General features: G+C 42.1%; 1 protein-coding gene across 5 annotated transcripts in view; it reads right to left on the bottom strand.

Annotated features, from left to right (window-relative positions):
* Positions 1 to 19,845, bottom strand: part of TBXAS1 (thromboxane A synthase 1) — a 374,873-nt gene that overhangs the window by 137,409 nt on the left and 217,619 nt on the right. For all 5 annotated transcript variants that reach the window (XM_006275179.4, XM_019489677.2, XM_059726452.1 and 2 more), the window contains 3 exons: positions 6,114 to 6,202; positions 4,595 to 4,743; positions 2,662 to 2,792 (listed from right to left, as the gene is read on the bottom strand). In XM_006275179.4, the coding sequence (XP_006275241.1) occupies positions 2,662 to 2,792; positions 4,595 to 4,743; positions 6,114 to 6,202 (369 nt within the window). The remainder of the gene's footprint in view (positions 1 to 2,661; positions 2,793 to 4,594; positions 4,744 to 6,113; positions 6,203 to 19,845) is intronic.

Genomic DNA, 19,845 nt, shown 5'->3' on the forward strand with positions numbered 1-19,845 from the left:
GGGTTGTATAAAAGATGCTCCTGATGAGCTAAGAAGCCTGACAAACTCACATGCACCTCTATGCTTTCTCCATGAATTAGCAACAGCTCCATAGAACCAACAAAAAGCCACCTCCTTGTCATCCTTCATTTACCTCCCTAAAACACTCCTGCGCCACAATCTACATAAACGTGACAGCAGGCTGATGAGAGACTGGGACTGCTGCCTAACATTACTTTTTTTTTTAGTGTTTCCTTGTGCCTACCCCATGTATATTCACATGCAGTTTATTGTCTTAAACTAAAATGTAAGCTCTTTCAGTCACAGATCATCTCTAGTCTGTGTTCACCTGGCACAGAAGGGGTCATAATCCATGGGGGCAGTTCCTAGGCAGTATCACACTACAGGAATTAGATGACAAACAACACTACTGCCCACTAGATTTTGTCTGACAATTGCAAATATAACCTCCTTGCTACTCCTTGAAGTCATCTCCCAACTCTGCATTAATTGATGAGCTACACCCCCTCTATGCTTGCAGCTAGTTCTGAGATGAGAAGCTCATTCTGTCCCCAGTTTGTTCTAGGAGCAGTGAGCCTATACATGGCTCAGCCTCACCACTACTGTAAGCATAAACATCTGCAATACTCAGCCTGGGCTAGCAGCCATTAACCAGAGTCAATTCTGGATGGATACATCTTGGAGGAAGAAGTGGGTGGAGAGGGGCAGGGAAGCAAAAGGAAACAACAGACAGAGGAGACAAAGGCAAGCAGTGTTAGATCTGTGAGTTATGGTTAGGGGGTGAGGAGACAAGAAAGAGCAAGACAAAAGCACAGCAAATATAAAAATGAGACAGAGCAGGGAGCACAGCAGCAACAGGAGTAGAACATGAAACAAAGTCAAGAACAGAAATACCCCTGAAAACAGGTCTGTATTTTAAATGCACCACTGACATACTTCAGGATAGGGTGAAATTCATTATCCACTTAAAGGTGGCAAATAGAGATGACTGTTTGATGGGGATGTCTGGGAGGACCTGTTCTGGTATATGTTCTCATCCCAGGAGAGGGATGTATGGTTTCCATGTGAGGTTCCCTCTCCAGCTGTTCATCTGATGTCACTCCTTGAATCTGAGTATGGCACCTCCCATATTTCAACGTTAACAGCTGGCTAAGACAAGATGCATGTTCCAACACAGTACATTAAAGTCAAACAACATGAGAAAAGGAAATATCTTTCCTCCGGAAATTAAAATCATGTCAGGGAATGGGGGTGTCATAATACCTGTGGCCCCAGATTACCAGAAGGGCTTGGCCCAGGATGGACCAGCCCACTCAGATTGGGCTCATAGTAAGGGCAAACCCTGAAGAGCCCCAACTTCCTGAAGAAAGGCAGCTGAGATATGCTGGTGGACCAAGACAAGGCCTGAAGTAGGTACAGATATTATTATTGAAGTTATATTAGTTTATTCATTTTCTCATATATGCTGGCCACTGTTGACTGTAGAACTTTAGCAAGACTGGAGGGCTCAGTCAATGTACACTGACCCCTGGCTGCATGGTTTTCTTCCATCATGGACCCTCGTAACAGGGGGCTGACACATGGCCAGTCACCGTACCGGCCCACCCCTCTGTCTAGGGCAGTCGGGCCTCATTCGCCTGCCATGACTTGCTGTTAAATTAGCTGTTGTAAAATACAGGAGGCTGCCCATTAAGTGCCCTGATGCTGACCTTCCCTATACTGTGTTCCATGCCTTGCAGATGGCATCCAAAGTTCTTAACCTCTGACCCACACTCGGCTTCAAAGCATCTGAAGACTTACTGGGGTCTCCATTTGAACCAAAAGTCAGCCTCACAACATCTGAGGCATTAATGACGTGTGCCCCCAGAGGCTGGGGAGGCACGGCGACCACTTGCAGGTGACGGAAGCAGTTGTAGGGGCATTGCAGCGGTAAGCAGGGAGCTCCCAAAGACGCCACTGGTGGTGTTGGCAGTGGGGGAGGGGGGATGTCAGTGGGTGGCAACCACCTGCAGATGCCACTGGCAGCATTGGTGGCACCTCTCTCAGGGGGTGCACCACCAATCTCAGGGGGTGCACGTGCACCCCCTACGCATCACCAGTGGCCAGAGAGCCTACTGGGGTTCAGTTCCTCTTCCCCCTTGCAGGGACTCACTCACTCATGCCCCCTCACTAGGGCTCACTCCCTGAATTACTTGTGGGGCTGGCCTGACCTTCAGGTTGTCCTTGCGGCCCTACTTTGCATGCCTCCAGTGCAGCCCCTCAGGTTGCCCCTGCAACCCTACTCTGCACCAAACCTCTACAGCTCTTCAGGTCACCCTCTGCAACCCTACTCTGTGCAGCCCAGAATCTTACGCCCCCTCACTGGCGCCAGCACTCCGCCCCCTGGCCAGCAATGAAATGGGCGGAGTGCAAGCAATTAAGTTCCTTGTGTTTCAGTACTTCTTTGTCTTAATTAGGGCAGAAATACCAGAAAGTTGCCGTTCTTGTGGAATATTAGTAATTCAGCTTCACCCCAGTATACAGCAAAACAAGCAAACATACAAAAATCACCAAATTGCCTGATTCAGGCTGAGTTTGCCTTTTTGAGCAAAGTTCATGTTAGTTTTGACTTTACCAAAGATCATTCACTTATTTTTGCATTTATCATAAAGATGGCCTTACCTCATGTACATCTTGCTGGTCTCTCAAGGCAATCATGTTCTTTATGGCTTTGATAAAAAATCTATTAATTTCATCTCGTTTCTTGTTCGGTAAAATCCGGATCAGTGGGACCATTATAAAAGGGAATGCAACTGTATGAGATTTTTAAAAAGAGAACAATGAAGTTGCATGTAGGAACTCATCTCCTACATCTAAACTGTCACTAGGTGAGACATTTTAGTTTTATGCTACTCATTCCTTCTATTTCAGTCCTCCATTTTAACCAGATACTGAACTGTTGGCCAGGAATCTCTTCTGATCACATGCCACCTACAGTTTGCCCCAGTTTGTAGCTTTGGCCTGTGGTACTGCAATTCAATGCGACTTCATGACTTGTAACCATCACAGAAAGGAGAAAACATTTTCCTCCATACACAGATAATTTAATCTGAGAATTAAAAAAAAAAGTCTTATAACAAGCCTTGCTGAATATAGATTAGAACCATGGAGTCAGATAGATAGTTATCTTACTCCTGTGTCTAGCTCTTAGTCCAATCTTAGGATGCTAGTTCGCTGCTTTAGTCACCCTGTATCCAGCTTTTTACAGAGGAGACCAAAATAGAGAACCCTGAGATATAATATCATAAAAATTTACAGAAGGCCAAAAGGGAGACTCCTGTCCTTGATATTTATATGTAGCAACTAGAAACCTCAAGTACTGTGGCTGATGAACCATTACCACAAGGTTATCAAAGAGCTCCCTGCTGGACTATCATCACAGTGCACTATGAACATCTTAAAACAGTTCTGTAGACAGTGATTAATCCATCACAACACTCCTGAGAAGTAGTTCTGCAAGCCAACAAGCTGCTGCAATGCAGAGAATATACAGGCCCACCAGTGGTAAGGATGATACTGAAGACCAACTGCTTCCAGAAAAAAGCAACCTACACTATTCAGACACTCTTTATTAGAGGACTCTTCTTATTAAGGCCTTTAGGATGGTGGGAATGAAGCCATGGCCCCTCTGAAGTCCATGACAATACTCCAACGGACTTCAGCCGGGACAGATTTAAGTGTCAGATTCTGTGAATACATAACACCTAAACGGGAAAGCTCCCCTAGTGCGAGCTCTGGTAAAAATTGTCATCCAGACAAGGATCAAAAGGCTTAGAATTTTTTTACACTGCATTACTGAATACTACTTGAGGGGGTCTAGGCAACAGGATACCTCAGCTTTGATTAGGCTATAGCTTCCACAATTATGCTTCCTAATGATCTTAGTGTAGACAAGAGCTTAGGCACTATCAGCCTAAGATGGACTAGTCTTTGACCTAGAACTAAAAAGCTTTGTATTCCACTTTCAAGTCCATACAATATTCCCTATTAAATCACTTTAAAATAAATAAATTCTCTTAAAGACATCCTCTGCTGACATTTGTCATCTTCATCCTTTACAAACATCAACCCAGATTGCTGCTATTTAAATAAGAATTTTAATGGCTTATGATGCCAAGTCATCATGCTCATCTCCATTTCCACCCCCTCCTATCTGACTTTTTGCTAGCCCATTTTATTTATGGTGGAGTTTCTATTCCTACCAAGCGAGCATATGGCATACTAACTTTGCTTCAGGGTTCCAAAGTGCCATGCTTAATTATATAACGTGACTTATGCTGCAGTCATGCACTTTTAATACAAAAGTGTAACCCACAAAAACTGTGGGTCCCAGCAGCCTTCCACTCAAATCAAGAGGAAACCTTGCCTTCTTAGACTCACTTTTTACAGGAATCATACTAAAGGCAAGTGGTTGTAGGCTTTATTCTAGAAATTCAGGCAGAAAAAAATCCTGCCTTCAGTACTTCCTTCTTGCTTCCAATTCAGAAATTTTGTAACTCAAGAATGGTACCTAAAAACTAGCTAAAATGAAAGAGCAAGGGCAGGTAATACTTACTGGTGAGAATTAGGATAGGTCTGAGCAAGGAAATTTCAAAAAACTTCTTGCAGTTCTTAACAAAGGGATCATCAGGGTTCTTCTGAGAGTCCACTTGAGTACCAAAAGCCACACTGCCAACAACATCCAAGGTAAAGCAGCCATAGCATCTATATTGGATTAAATAATTCAACTTTTGTAAGCTAATACTTTCATAGATATCTGATATTTCTGAATATCACACGACAACACTTATGGTTTTTTTAAAGATCTAAGTCAATTTTCAAGTGATCTGAGTTTCATCTATAGTATAAATATTTTAATTATTCTAGCAACAAAGACAGACTCTGCAATTAATTAATCTGCAATTAATAAATAACAGCCTCCAGTCTTCTCTAAATTTCATACAAACCATGTTAATATTTTATATAACATTTTGCTCAGAAATTGGACTTCTAACTCATAAAAATAAAAATATTTCTGTGCAGCCAGTTCAAACCAAATATAGCATGTTTGGGGTTTACAAACATATTTAGAGTTCACCTCTTAATAGAGAGGTTGTGACTAGGAGGATAGGAAGGGGAAAACAATCTAATGTCTCCGGGGTGACAACAGTTTAAATCAAAAAGTCAAAGTATATTCAGTATATTTGTCTTTCAACTCAAATTAACAACTTGAAGCAAGGAGGATATTCAGCACTATGTGCAACTCCAGTTTCTGAAACTATCGGCAACTGCTTCAAGGAGCACATCTGCTTGTGAAGAAAGAATATGCCTGATGAATCTCCCAGAATTCTTTGAACATATCAATAAATCAGTCTTTGAAGAACTGGTTAACATAATTTATTTAAAGTTTCAAAAAGCCATTTTTTAAAGCTTCTTAGAAGAGAATACTATGGATACTACAGAAATGAAGATCACAACCATACAAACAAGTTACAGTAAGGTAAGTGATGGTGGGAATTCACACAGTGTGTTAGCTCCTCCATGGTAACTTCCATTGGAAGTGCTCTTACTTTACTTTACAGTAAATACTTTGAAAGGTAAACTACAGTTCATAACAACAGCTGAGAACTAGAGATCAGAATGAGATATAACGTGATGACAAATTATTCCACCATTGACTAATGTGGGGTTCTTTTACCTTCTTTGGAAGGTTTTAATGGGGAACCAGCCAGGTCTGACCCAGAATGTCAATTCCTAAGTTCATATGTTATTAGTGGACAGAAGGAAGCAGGCTGGACATTGACAGGCATCTCTCCCCTTTTTTCAAGCTGTTAAAGTTCATTAGAAGACAGCTAGAAATACATTAGATAATAGAAATATATTTACATACTAAAATTACTCTTTCAAGTAAATACGGTCAGAATACTGGCTGTTAGATGCTATATCTGCTGTACATCTTTCCTTCCCAGGCTGTATCAATCTAAGCTGTGTGTGTGAGAAAGAATTCTTTGTATACAATAACTGTGATTGGGAAACTGTGGCTAGTCAGGTATTTTTTTTAAATATGATTCTCTGTTCTAGTGTTTTCAACGTACCTTTGGATATCAAAAGCCTTGCCAGAATCTGCAAAGACCTTCAAATTACTCAGCAAGACATCACATGCTTGGTTTATTAGCGGAGTCATCTAGAAAAGAACACATGTGGCATAATTAAGAATACAATCAATTCCTCTAAATTAGTTACATACAGTAGGTGGTATGGTACTTTCAAGATCATCCGTATCAGTGGCTAAGTAGGGATCTTAGAAATAGATGCATAAAAAGTCAATAGCAAAAGTCCCTTGTTTCTCAAAACTGACATCACTGACAATCTGCCAGCTGTACCAACTGGCTATTGCACTGTCTAAATTCATGCAAGGAAACCCAAAGGCTTATCTGAATGCCCACTAAATGTAGGTTCCTTTCTAGCTGTGACTGTGCCTACAGACTGTTGTCTGAAATAAAGACAAGCCTCTCCTTTCTCCATCGCGCCCCAAACCAAATCAAATGGGGCACTGACAGACATGAAATGTGCCCCCCACCATTTTCCAGAAAAGGAAATGTGTTAGCTTGACCCGGGTCCCCAGCATCTATAGAGACTGGGCGGTACACGATCTATACAGACATTGGGCGAGCTGAGTCAAACTAATATGATGCCTCCTCTGGACATCTGCTGTGCTCTATGCATGGGTGCATCAAGCTGAAAGTAAAGCGCAGCTTTTGGGGGAGTTTTCTTCACATCTGTAAACAGCTATGGTGACTTATGAAGACTAACTGATAGGGTATATTTCATCTGTATACTCTCCACGATAGAAAGTGCATCTTTAAATGCACACAATCCTGCAAAGAGAAAAGCCTGTAAAGACTATTACTTCTCTGTAGACTCCTGCTAAAGTCAGTGAGTTTTGTTACGTGGTGTATAAATATATGGTACCACAGAGAACAGTGTCATCTCTACCTGGGAATAAGGATTCTCAGGTATAATGATTGCTACTACATGGACATATGCATAGTTAATACCCATTAAAATCTTCTCAATACATAGCTAATGCCCATTAAAATGTTCTCGCTGTTCTTTCTAGCTGCTGACACACAATGGTCAATTGTGGATCTAACTCTGACCTGGTCATGGCTATCGGCAAAATCATCTTGTTCTTTCATAGAAACTAGGAGCACACAAAATGATCAAGATCTTATTCAGTATTGACGTACATCTCTTTATACATGAAAAGGTATCAGACACCAATCACAAATACATTGTAGAGTGAAGCAGGGGGTGGAAGAGGGAGAGGGCTAACTACTCCTTTGGCTGTAGTCCTTACATGAATACATCCTCTTCAACTGCTATAGTCTTTTCTTCACAGGGACTATGAACTGTTCTCCTTATAGACTACAATTCGATGTATCATTGTCCTCAGTGCTTATTCCAGACACCCACTGCAATAAAAGCTGCTACTATGTACAGCCACACACATCTATGAATCCTACAGCTTCCTTTTCTTCATGTCCAAGTAGCTCATTTCAATTCAGTTTGTGGATGTAAACAAACGTGAAAAAAGCCAAGACGCTTATGCTTCTAGTTTGACATTCTTGCTACCAAAAAAAACAAAAGATAGCTTACTGCATGTTCTCACTACACTATGAGAGCAATGTAGGCTGCCCATCCAAGTCCACTTTGCTTGGCACCTCTTCCTCTGTGAAACTGGCATAATACTGCGCCCAGGCACAGTGCCATCTTAACACATGGGCAAAAGCATAACCAGCCAAGGGACCAATGGATGAGCATCCAACACATTTAACTGAAGGCATGATTCTGACTCAGGAATATCTGTGGTCACTCCTGAGGGGCCATGCTGATGCTTTCAGAAAGAGGTCATTATTACTGCAATTGAAAACAAGGCTAATTTAAGGCTTAATAATGGGAAACCTGCAAGGTGAGTGTTTGAGTTCTGATGGATCCAGATGATCACTCTGCAACACTAGCTGTAGAGACTGGGGATACAACCAATAATATAAAGCAGTGTTCTTACCCTTTTGGCAGCCCAAGAAAGGTTTCCTGGAAACAGCTTCTTCTCAAGTGATTCAAAGGAATTAACATGTTGTTAAACTGACAGGACTGGTGAAAAATGCTTCCCAATCTATGGGTTAAACCCTTCTACTGAACAAAAACCCTGAAGAATTAAATGAAAATCTGTATTTTAACAGTTCTTTATCAAAGATATGGGGATCATTTTATATCTTCCCTTTCTTGCCTTTATTTTTATCTTTTTTCATTCAGTACTGCACAGGTTATTGCTGGCTCGGATGAATCTCACTGCGCTGCTGAACTTCCTATCCTCTACCAACCTTTAAGGTTTCAGAATATTGCTACTCTTTATTTCTACCCATAAAATAACTTTGTGGGCAAATGTAGAGGTCCATGAGGACTTGATTTGTTGTGGCTGTGCAGGAAATGTAGAGGGATAGGACTGCCCTAAGAGGACAATTATTTGCATGATGAAACTATACAGGGTATCTGCATAGGCATTTTTTTTCCTAGGGATGGCATGCACTTCTTAACGATAGCTGAACACAAAGACCCCAGACTGAGGCATTTATTAATTTGGAATAATTTAAGCTCTTTGTTTAATAATCAAGTTAAATAAAAAGGGTGGTGGAAGAAGGAAGTTGCCTCAAACTTTTTAGAAAACATAGCAAAACAATATACACAGAAGGTGGATGGGCCCTGGAGAACACTACACTTCTATAGATGATCGTTTGCCAATCAGAGTGCACAAGCTGCATGACTTAAGGGGGTTTTTTTTGCTGTTGGTGGGTAAATAAGCTCAAGCTGCTTGGCCCTCTGATTGGCTATTAGTAACATAATGGAGTAAAATCTAAACAATATGCTCCTTGTAAATATTTGATCTGCCAGTTATCTAATGGCTAAAGTAGCCCAGCATCCAAATGTATTTCTATCTGCCAAAGAAGAGCATTGGAGGTTGGGGTTTCTTTGTGTAATCCTGCCAACACATTGCTTGGCACATAACAACAATTAGTTTCTGATACTGCAGTATGCAGGGAGATCTGTACTGCTCAAAGGCATCAGTCACACTCCTCTAATTAGCTAGAATTCTTAGTATTTATTATTACTACTTGCCTTATTATTAGCACTCACACTAGGAAAAAAAATGACATTCTCTACCACAAAGGACTTGCACTCAAAACCTCTCTCAAACAAAAGAATGAGCAAAATGTCCAAGGTCAGGTTGGTTTCATGTCTTATTAGTTAATCTCTTTAGAAACTATTATTTTCCACACCCTCACAATCCCAACAATCCCTTCCCTCTCCTTTTATCACCCAGCTGTACTGCTGCCCACAGTCCCCATGTCAATGGGAGTGCCTAGAGACCCTCTAAGCGAGGTCCCTGTAGGCAGGAAGAAGCATTTCCGTGGCATGATCTGTCTTTGCAGACAGCAGCGGCTCCTCTTGCTCATTCTTCCTCCCCACTACAGAGGTTAAGGATGGGGGCTGCATGATCCTTCTCTTGTTGGGTAAATCAACATGGTGTCAACTGGAGTTCAGGAATATAAAACTCCTGTCATGACGCATGGCGGAAGGCCCACAGGAGTCACCAGGTGCCCTTTGCCAACTCAAGGGTCCATTATTTTCTAACCAAATGATGCCATGACAGTGATTTTCCATAACAACTGCCTCAGCCTTTGAGAGCCAACTTCCTCTATTAAATTTGCAATTAAAAGCTAATATCATAGAACTGGGTATCATCCTCAATAATCACTCAGATATTCACACAGTCACTATGCATTGCTCTTGGGCAGTCATTACTACAATATAGCTGGGAGCATTATACAGTCTGGTGAACAGTAAAAATAATACTTAGCACTTACCTAGCACTTTTCATCTTCCGTTTGTTTAACTAATATTAATAAATGAACCACAGCAACACCATGTAAAATAAATATTAACCAGCATATTGAACAGAAAGAAAAAAACAGTTTGAAAAACACTACTCATGCAAAACCAAGCACTCAAAAATTAGGAAATGGTGGAATTAAGATTTCTGTGCAGCTTTATTTTGGCATTTTTGCACATACATATGACAACATATTTTTTAATTATGTAATCAGAAGCCATTTTTTCCACAGGCACCTTTCATCATTCAGTGCCCAGGACTCACCTGCTCTAGGTATGGATTAGGGCTGTGGGGTGAAGGAAGCTGTTGTCTGTAGGGCACTGATTGCAAAAGTTGTAATGAATACAGTGAATGACAGAGTTGTAAGAAGGAAGAAGACATTCTCACATTTAAGACAGTTTCATGCTGTCTTGAACAGTTTCATTCTCACCCTACATCTGCCAGAAAGTCTTTTTCTGAATATAAGTGAGTTCCTAAAACCAACTTTTTGATGATCAGTAATACACTGTGTTTGCTGTTTTCTGGATGCCTGACTTGAGATCTTCAGGTCTAACACACAGATGTGCTGAGAATTCACGGCTACAATTGTATTCAACCGGAGGTGTACTTTGAATAGATCAGCTATTATTTAGTGTTTAGCACTGAAAAATCAGATTGTAGGCCTCCCAAAACGGCATTCAAAATTAGCAAATACATTTAATCTTAAGCACTCTGCATCAGGTCCCCATTTGTAAAATGGAATAATGCCACTATTAATATGTAGGGAGTACTGAGATACTATAGAGATGAGTTTCAAGCAAAAGCCCAGGAAGAAATTGTTAATTCTGTCTTCAGAACAGGGTTTCAACAGCACACAGTAAAATGAAGCCTAAATCTACACACTGAACAAAATACAACAAAGTACTGATGAGATGGACCAATGCGGTGTGGTGACTTAGGCAAGAGTCCTCTGGAATACAGGAATTAAAAACTATATTTTATGCATATGCACACTGGATAAGTTAAGCTTGTATAGGCAACCTTCATTCCAGCATTTCCTAACTTGTGAGTGCTTGACTCGAACCTGTAATGACATTATTAATAGTCTTTTATGCATAATTTCCTAGGTTTTTAAAGAAGCAACCTGAACCCCTCTCCATGTATTCTATCATAGGGTATCCCACTGAGACCCACACTACCAGTCAGCAAGACTGGAAGCTTTAAAACCAGCACACTGGCTTTTGCCACTTGAGCTTCTGGCAGCTTTCCTGCCAGTGGACCAGCACCAGAAATGAATGACATGCACAGTTTGGTTCATGATGGTTTGTTGACACAAAAGAAGAGGCGAGACTTGGAAATCTTGGGTTCCTTTCCAGGTCCTGGTGGGGAATATGCACTAGTGGGCACAAACTATTCTGCCCATTATGCCTTCTCCCCCAGTCCCCCAAAGACTTGACTGCTTCTGCAGCTATACTCTCCTCCATCGTGTTTTTCTAGCAGTACTGCCTCTCCCTCACTCCTGGGTCCCCATGCTAATGTCTTTGTCCCCATGTCCCAGATAACAACCCTCTGCCTTCACATTGCATTCCTAGTCTCCTTGCCCAGTCATTTCCAGTTCTACCCCGCTTGCTCCAGTCATCACCCAATCCATCTGTTCCCCCACTCTGGCTTCTTTCCCTCCTTCCACATTTGCCATCCTCATTTCTCTCCCATCTCAATCTCTCTCCCAGGTTTCTCATTTAATATTGTACCTTCAAAATCTCCTTGTTCAGCCAGTTCTAGTACTCCCCCTACAGCTTGCTCCTTGACAGATCTGTTTCCACTTAGCCCTACCACCTTTCCTTCACAATGCTGGCTCTCAGACTCAGTCTTCACCCAACTAATTCCAGTCTCCTGTGCCCCATCCTACTAGTCCTAGATTTCTTGCCCAGCTGGGTCCCAGTTTCCTTCCTTGTCCCAAAATATTCCTTTTATACCTTGCCACCTCTGCATTCACATTGGGCAGGTTCCTTCTCCACTTTACTTGGATGGAAAGGCACCAACAGCACAAAAGAAACAATATCTCTACCAACAGCAGCCTGGAACAGAATTGGAGAGAAACTGCTGCTCATATGCAAGATTGAGTCTACACATGCAGACAGAATCATTGAAGACTTGTTATGAAGGTCTGTCAAACATCTATGGAGCCTGTGTGAGCCAGCTGTATGAAGACTCATAGTCTGGCCAAATTAAGTAGAATTTCACAAGGCTGACAGAACATCTGTAATGAGCGCAGGCCCAGCTGGAGAGGATCCGGCCCCAGGTTGCAGCTGGCAGGAGTCAGGGAGTAGGCTGAGTCATTCCTCAGGGCTACAGGAAGAGGGCCCTGCCCTTTATAAGCCTATAGTAGATAGCAAACTGTCTTGGCAAAGATCATGCTGTGCCACTGGCCTGCTTGGATTTTCACACCTAATCCTGCCTTTAGCTCCTAACCTTGGTTCTGACTCTGTTCCTGCAATCTTGAATCTGGTGCCTGACTCCAGCTCCCCAGCCTAGGTGATCTATCCAGGCTACTTGTGCCAGGGTCACTCATGATACCCTTGGCACAAAAGCTACTACGCTGTCAAATTTCAAAACTCTGCTTTAAATCATGGGGATGCTAACGCTCCTCAAACATTTTGCCAGAATTTGTTAACATGACCAAAACAATTTATTTTTCCCCAGTCTCATTTTCAGAAATTGCTGACCAGTTTTCAGTTACATTTAAATAATACATTTAAAAAATCAGCCAGCAGGACAGGCAAAGGCAGAGGCAAAGGCAAGCATCCAGCATTTAACAATTACAGTTTAAATAGTTAAATTTTGACAAAGTTATACACTTTGGCCCTGTAAATGGGTAATACAGCACAACCTTAAGGATAGAGGGTACAACCAAACCCACCTGAAAATATATGCAGCTAAACTGTAAGATACACAAACAATTTTATTATAGTGCGTGAGAATGCACACATAGATATTTAGTTCATGCTTGCCCATGTTTCATATATGGACAGATATTATACCAAAATACCATAACAAAAGAATCTTACTAATGTTGCAAAGTCAAACATTCAAAAGTTTGGATATGCCAGAGTTAAGGTCTGTGCAACCTTATTTCTGCCTCATTGCACGTATGGATTATGACAGTCTTTAATTACACTACCCTGCACTATTAGCCCTACAGACTTCCTGCTTCATTCAGTCTCCAGGATGGACTGCATTCAGTCAATGAGACAACTATTAATATTTCTTTTCATCCCTGTCATTCATGTCCCAGTTCAGCAAAGTGCATGCTATTTCACTTTGTTATACAGAGGCCTCAAATTGTAACCCCCATCTCTTAGTTACTGCAGTGACTGCTATGTGGTTTTATGCACACATGCTTATAAATTCAGTGCCATGGGAGCAGCAGGACTAAACTGACTGACTGACCCACCAACACTTTATGCTGATCTAACAGGCACTTTGTCTAATTTTCTAGGCAGGTTACCTTTCCTGGGAATAGGGCTGAGAAACATGGGAGCATGTAACACCCACTCAGGACACCGGGACTGTTCCAACATCCATTAAAGAAACAGCAAGATTTCTATTAACTTTAATTAGCCTTGGATTAGGCCCTGAGCAACAGAGAGAAGGATGATATGCTCATGAAGAACTGGTGCTGAAATGCTGTCAGCAGGTAGGCAAAGTTGCACCTGAGCCAAGATGGTAGGACTTATTCTAAGGCAGGGGTGGGCAAAATGTGGCCTGCAGGCCGGATGCAGCCTGCCAGGCCATACTATCCAGACTGCAGGGCCCCTACAAAATTTAGAAAATTTCACCTGTAATGTGTCCCTCGATAGCTTGCCAAAACTCAGTAAGCGTACCTCTGTCAGAAATAATTGCCCGCCCTGTTCTAAGGACTCTGTCTCCTAATCCTGACAACAAGAGGCTACAGTACAAAAACCCCACATTAGTTGAGCTGACTAAGGGGGAAAAAGGGTAGGTAGAGCCAAAGGAAAAAAGCAGGGAGATGTCTTAAGTGGCAGCATACGAAGAGTCAAAGGCTGGTATCATTTGGCAGGCTCATACCAACTTTCCTCCCCTGTAAAGACGCACCAGAGAACACAAAATGCATGCATTTGCAGTTAGCTAATCAGACCCCCAAATGAAGGGCCTGATGCTGGGATTTCAGTGATATCAATGATCTATGAAGGGCAGGAAAAAAAAAAGAAGAAATGTAAGTACAAGTCAGAGAAAAATGATTTATCTTTAAAACTAATTCAATATGCCATTCACTGTTTGTAATAGTGGGATGGCTTTTCCTAATGACTGATCAAGACATGGGGAAACTGCTCCAGATGCCCAAATTGTATATAGAGCATATATAGATATATTCTAGTATGAAGCAACATTATCTTGCTGAGCAGTACTACTGTATATTAAGGGACACTTTCCCAGTGTCTTTGGCTAATAAATATATAAGGAGTTCGAGTGCATTACTGAGCTCCTCCCAGGCTCCCTCTGCACATTTCCATCCAGCTTTAATTTGCAGTGTAACAAGGTATGGCCCCGCAGCTGGAAACCTGTCAGCTGACAGGGCTCCAAGCAATTGGGTTGCACTATGTGCTGCCACAGCTGTGAGTCCCACAGCTGATGAGACTTCCAGCCATGGCAGTGCCCTGCGAGTCCTGTCAGCTGCAGGACTTATTGTCACAGCAATGTGTGGGGCACTGCTGCAGCTGGGAGTCCTGTCAGCTGTGGAAATCGCAACCGCAGCAATGTGTGGGGTACTGCTGGGACTCGCATCTGTGACAGTACCTGGGACACTGCGGCAGCTGGGAGTCCCATCAACTGCAGGACTCACAGTCACGGCAATGTGTGGAATGATGCCCTGGTTGCAAGCCTGGTCAGCTGAGGAGGCTCACAGCTGCAGCAGCATGGAAATGTTCAGATAAAGGTGTAATAGGATCTGCTGCTGGATCCCACAATCAAGTCTCCTGTCATGCACGTGGATCACACATCAGATCCTATCGCACCTTTACCTCAACATCTAGAGGGGCCCCAGATTTCTGACTTATAACTCTCATAGTCAGACTGCACCCATTAGTTTGATCTGGCTGATCTGCAAGAGGGTTTGTTTCCGTGGTTTCTGTTGGAACATCACGAAGTCTGTGCTGCAACCCACCTCAAGTGAAAGAAGAGCATCAAAACCAGCCCCTTCCCCCCTCACAGACTGCTGAGGACAACACCACATTACATGGCACACATTTCTTTAATTTTTTGGTTTGAATGGGTGACAGTGGTGGAAAGAACTGCAGGTATCCTGATAGGCGACGACAAGAGAACTGCAGCACAATCAGAATAAATAAAAATCAATAGATTTCTGCTGGTGTTGGCTGTAAGAGAGAGCAGAGCTATTTATCAACCCTGACAAGGGGGCAGAACCGTGGGATCATCACAGATGCATTCATTACTTTTATCAAGAAAGGCTAAGTAGGGAACCAGGATCACTACAGCAGGATCAAGCATCTTAACATATTTTCATGCTTTAACATGCAATATCTGGTAAGGCCTAAGAACAGTAGATGATACTTTGTACTTATACAGGCTCTTTTCTCCAAAGACCTCAAAGTGTTTGACTAACATTATGACTGAACTAAACCTTAGAAAAAAAAACTTTGTGAAGTAGCTATTATTATTCCCATTTTTCAGATGAAGAAATTGAGATACAGGAGGCTTAAGTGATTTTCTGCAAGGTCATGCAGGAAGTCAGCAGCAGAGCTGGGCACAGAACCCAGATCTCCTGACTTCTCATCCAGTACTTGCTCTTTCCTATTTTATTTATTATGAGTATGAGAGTAGTGCTCAGTGCAATAACCTCCCACAGTCACATGCCTCCTTGTCTTGGCCTCTGGACAATCATAAAGGAAGACATTAGCCCCATTCCAAAAAGCTTACAATCAATGACCAATCCTATTAGTAGCTCCAATGGGCTGCACATAGAACTCCAGCAGATCTGATTGCAGTGTTGGAACTTCAGCATTTCTCTTTTTTATATCATTTCACCCACAGTTATGGTGTCTGAATGTCTAATGTTGTTAAGCATTAAAACCTCATCCAAGAAGAGTGAACTGTTTTACTAGCTTTTGTGCATTCATTAGAAAAAGGAAATTAAAACGGAGATACAGCATATGGAGCTCTATTAAAAAAACAACATTCAAATAGTATTCAACTCGTAGTGCAAGAAAGTTGGGAGACTGAGTAGGAAATGTGTAGAAGCCTCATGGAAAATTCTGAAAAACAATAAAAGCAATTCTCATAACAGGCTGCAATCTCTATTGTGACTGCCTAACAATTGTTTAACTACCTGTTTTCAGTTGCTCACAACATAAGCCATCTTTAACCTTTGTGGTTGTAGTTCTCTGTTTAATGTCTGGGATTTTGGTAATTTTTTTTCATGACCTAACATACAGTCGGGTGAAATTGCTCAACTTCGCTTAGCAAGTTTCTTAATGACATTATGCCCCTGCCTCACAGAAATGCAAGATGAGGGGAAGAATCAAATCCAGGCCTTCTCAGTTAACCAAAAAGAAAAACTGCTTCCATGAGGAGGCACACTGGCCTGAGCCCTATTGCAATGTGGTAGTGTTGTGTATATGGCATTATTCCCCTAGTGGCTAGCCTGGATAAAGAGCAGATTTATTACTTGAACTAAAATAAATCTTCATAGTTGGTATGGGAAGTCTGTGCTTTTGAAACAGAAGGACCAGGATTCTAGTGGCAGCAAGACAGGTTCATGTGCAATTTGTCTAAAAGTCGCATTGTTGTATGTAGCGCAGTCATTATGCTATTGCCCTGTAGGAGGCTGCACACTCCTCGTTTTCTTAGAAAATAAGATATTATCTGTGGGATGGGATCAGCTGTGCCAGGGTGTGTCCCAGCACAGCTGATCAGCTTCACTGGTGGTTATAGTCATTGCCTGGGGTTGTTGTTATGCAGGGTCAGTTCCTGGGGCATTAGGGGCCCAGTCCTGTGGGACAATGACCCCAGCTGCTGTGCCCCAAGACAGGGCATGGCAGTGAGGTACCATGGGAATCCCTTTTAGGATTCTCAGGGTATGCAATAAGCAAACAGGTGTCCTCACCTATAAGGAATAACAAACTGTGGCTACATTTGGTAGGAGCAACATTTTTGGGCACGTGGAGTGCAAAAAGGAGGAAGGATGTCTGTTTGCTTACAGCTTGTTCCTCCATAAACTTTTTTATGGTGACACAAGGGCAACATCTGTTTGCATACTTACAGCATGCCACCAGATGCTGGTCTCCTCAGAGTGGTGCTGTAATCTACAACATTAATGTACAACTTCCCAACACCAATGGAGATTTTTGCTGTCTCTGTCAATGCTGCAGGACAGTTTATTGGCGTACCAGGACACAAATGCAAGGTCTTCCACAGAGAATGGAATTTAGGACTTTCCTCCCCAAGGGTGCCCTAGCCATTAGCCTACCCAGTCAGGCTCCTTCTTGCTTGCTCTCTACCTGATCCCATGACTCATGCAGTCCTGGCTGCCAAAAGGTCCAGCTTCAATAGGAAGGATAAAGTGTCCTTGCCAGTCTATTTTATATGCTGATATGGGTAATGTCCTGGCAAGTCGGAGATGAAGGTTCAAACCCTTCAAGGTGAGAGAAACCAAGAACCTACGTATCTCACTTTATTTCCCATTAAGCTGCTGCACCAAAAAGATGGACATCATCATTACTATCAATCATGGCATTTGGAATGAACTGCATATAACTATTTCACATGGAAAGCATGTTAAACATGTTTTGTCTCTACCTAAGGAATCAGGGACTTAGTCACAACCTAGACATTTCCCACAATGATCTGGATCACAACAGAGATTAAGGAGGGTTAGATGCCTAGATATCTATGTGGCTGAATCACTAAACACACACAGTAGCCCTAGTCTAGGCACCTAAGCAGTTTTGGAGCTGCTGCATTGGGGTTGATCTAGATTGCCCTTTGTGACTTAAGTGCCTGAATTGGGCCTAAGTCCTGTTTAGGCTTCTACAAGGTCAGCCTGGATATAGCTCCAAAACACCAAGCTGTGATGCTTAGGTTTAGCGCGGTGAAAATGAAAGAAGCAATTTGCCTAGGCTTTTAGATGCCAAAACTGCATGCCAGTAACTCCTTGGAGGAGGGAAAAGTTTATAATGGAAACACCAACAGGACTGATTACATAAAAGGGCTCTGAGCTTTAGACCTTGCCAGAGTACAGTCAGTACTAAAAGTATGTCTTTCCCTGCAATACTTCAGAGGGTCTGTAGGAAGCACTAAATCCGGGATGCTTAAAAAAAAGGGAGGGTAACAATGAAGGAGCACTGATTTCCTTTGAGAAATCCTGCTATGACTGCTAAATTAAGCAGTGTTGAAAGGCGTGTGTGAAGGAGTTAAATCACATTAAATTCAAATCCCTGAACAGACCATCACTTTTCTGCATTAAAACGACATACAGGGCTGAGAAGCATACACATTCAAAGGTTATTTAATTTCACACACAGTCATCTAAGAGAATGAAGAACACACCTACCAGGAAAACACAGCCCCCAGATGCATCATTTTCTACTGGAAACAAGCAAGCACAGAGGCAGTAGAAACAGAATAGATACTGAACAATGCTGATGCAACTAAACAAGATAATTTAAGATACATGTGGGGATCCCCTAAACAGGAGATAACATATTTTATGGAAAGGGCGAAGGGCATTCCACACACGCACGCATGCACGCACGCACGAACAGAGGCAACGTTTTCCCAGGAATGCTCTCCTCTGATTCCTTAGACTTTATAGAATTCTTTACTCACTCCTCTCCTCATCGTCTCTGGCAGCGTAGGATAAGTGAGGTTTTTCTAGTTAACAAACAGTTTGGAAATGGAAGTACGGTTAAAGCTAATAAATGTCACATTTTTTACATATGAGCTAGGTACTAGATGCCAGTCTGTACTCTGCTTTCATCTCTTCCAGTGGTGTTGCTCTACTACCAAAGCAGCAAAAGGAGCGCGGATTCTCCCCTTATTCCTGCCCCTTAATAATTGACCCTCAAACCCCCACACAGAATCACAGAGGTACACAGATGCACCTCTACAAAGCAACATTTCCAAGGAATCTTTCTGTCTAAGTACGGCTGACTGAAGCCAGCAGGGGTTGCTCTGCACAAACCGTGGGGTGAGTGGCTTTACATTTTGTTAGTTTAATAGCAAAAAAGCTGAACTGTTCTGTGTTGATGACCTGCAGTAAGAGAGATTAATTTTAGCTGAGGAAATGCAAAACTCTTGTCTTCAGCCATACCATTTGAATATTTAACAATCCCAGTGTCTATGAAATTTGCTATCAAGCGAGTGGCAGAGTCAATGTCTAGGTGCATAACCAATGATATTGTCAGTTCTGATTAATCAGCGGTCCTTGCCAGGCTTATGGCCAATTAGAATTTACCATAATAAGGAGGTGACAGCTGGTGTTGCTAAGCAACTGCTGTCTATAGAGCTAAAGGAGCCAGACGCATTTAGATGTTACTGTGGATTTCGACAGAGGCATGTCAAAACAACACAAGCGTCTGCCCAGTGGAAAATTTTACAAGTAAGGACTGGGCACCAGAGTGAGGAATATTTCTTTTTCAGCATAAATACAAAGCGGAAGATTTTTTTTTTGAAAAGAAGAATTTAACCAGTCAATCATTACTCTGCATTCAATTAAGAGATATTGTGTCAATGGACTAGAACTTTGTCACAGGGTAATGGTCTCCCACTGCTAGATAAATGCTGGGGCATTTATAGAAAATTAGCAGCAGGTCATTGCTGAGACATTTATTTTCAGCCAGAGGTATTTATCGGGCAAT

Source organism: Alligator mississippiensis, chromosome 4 (assembly GCF_030867095.1).
Source record: "Alligator mississippiensis isolate rAllMis1 chromosome 4, rAllMis1, whole genome shotgun sequence".
NCBI classification, from domain to species: Eukaryota; Metazoa; Chordata; order Crocodylia; family Alligatoridae; genus Alligator; species Alligator mississippiensis.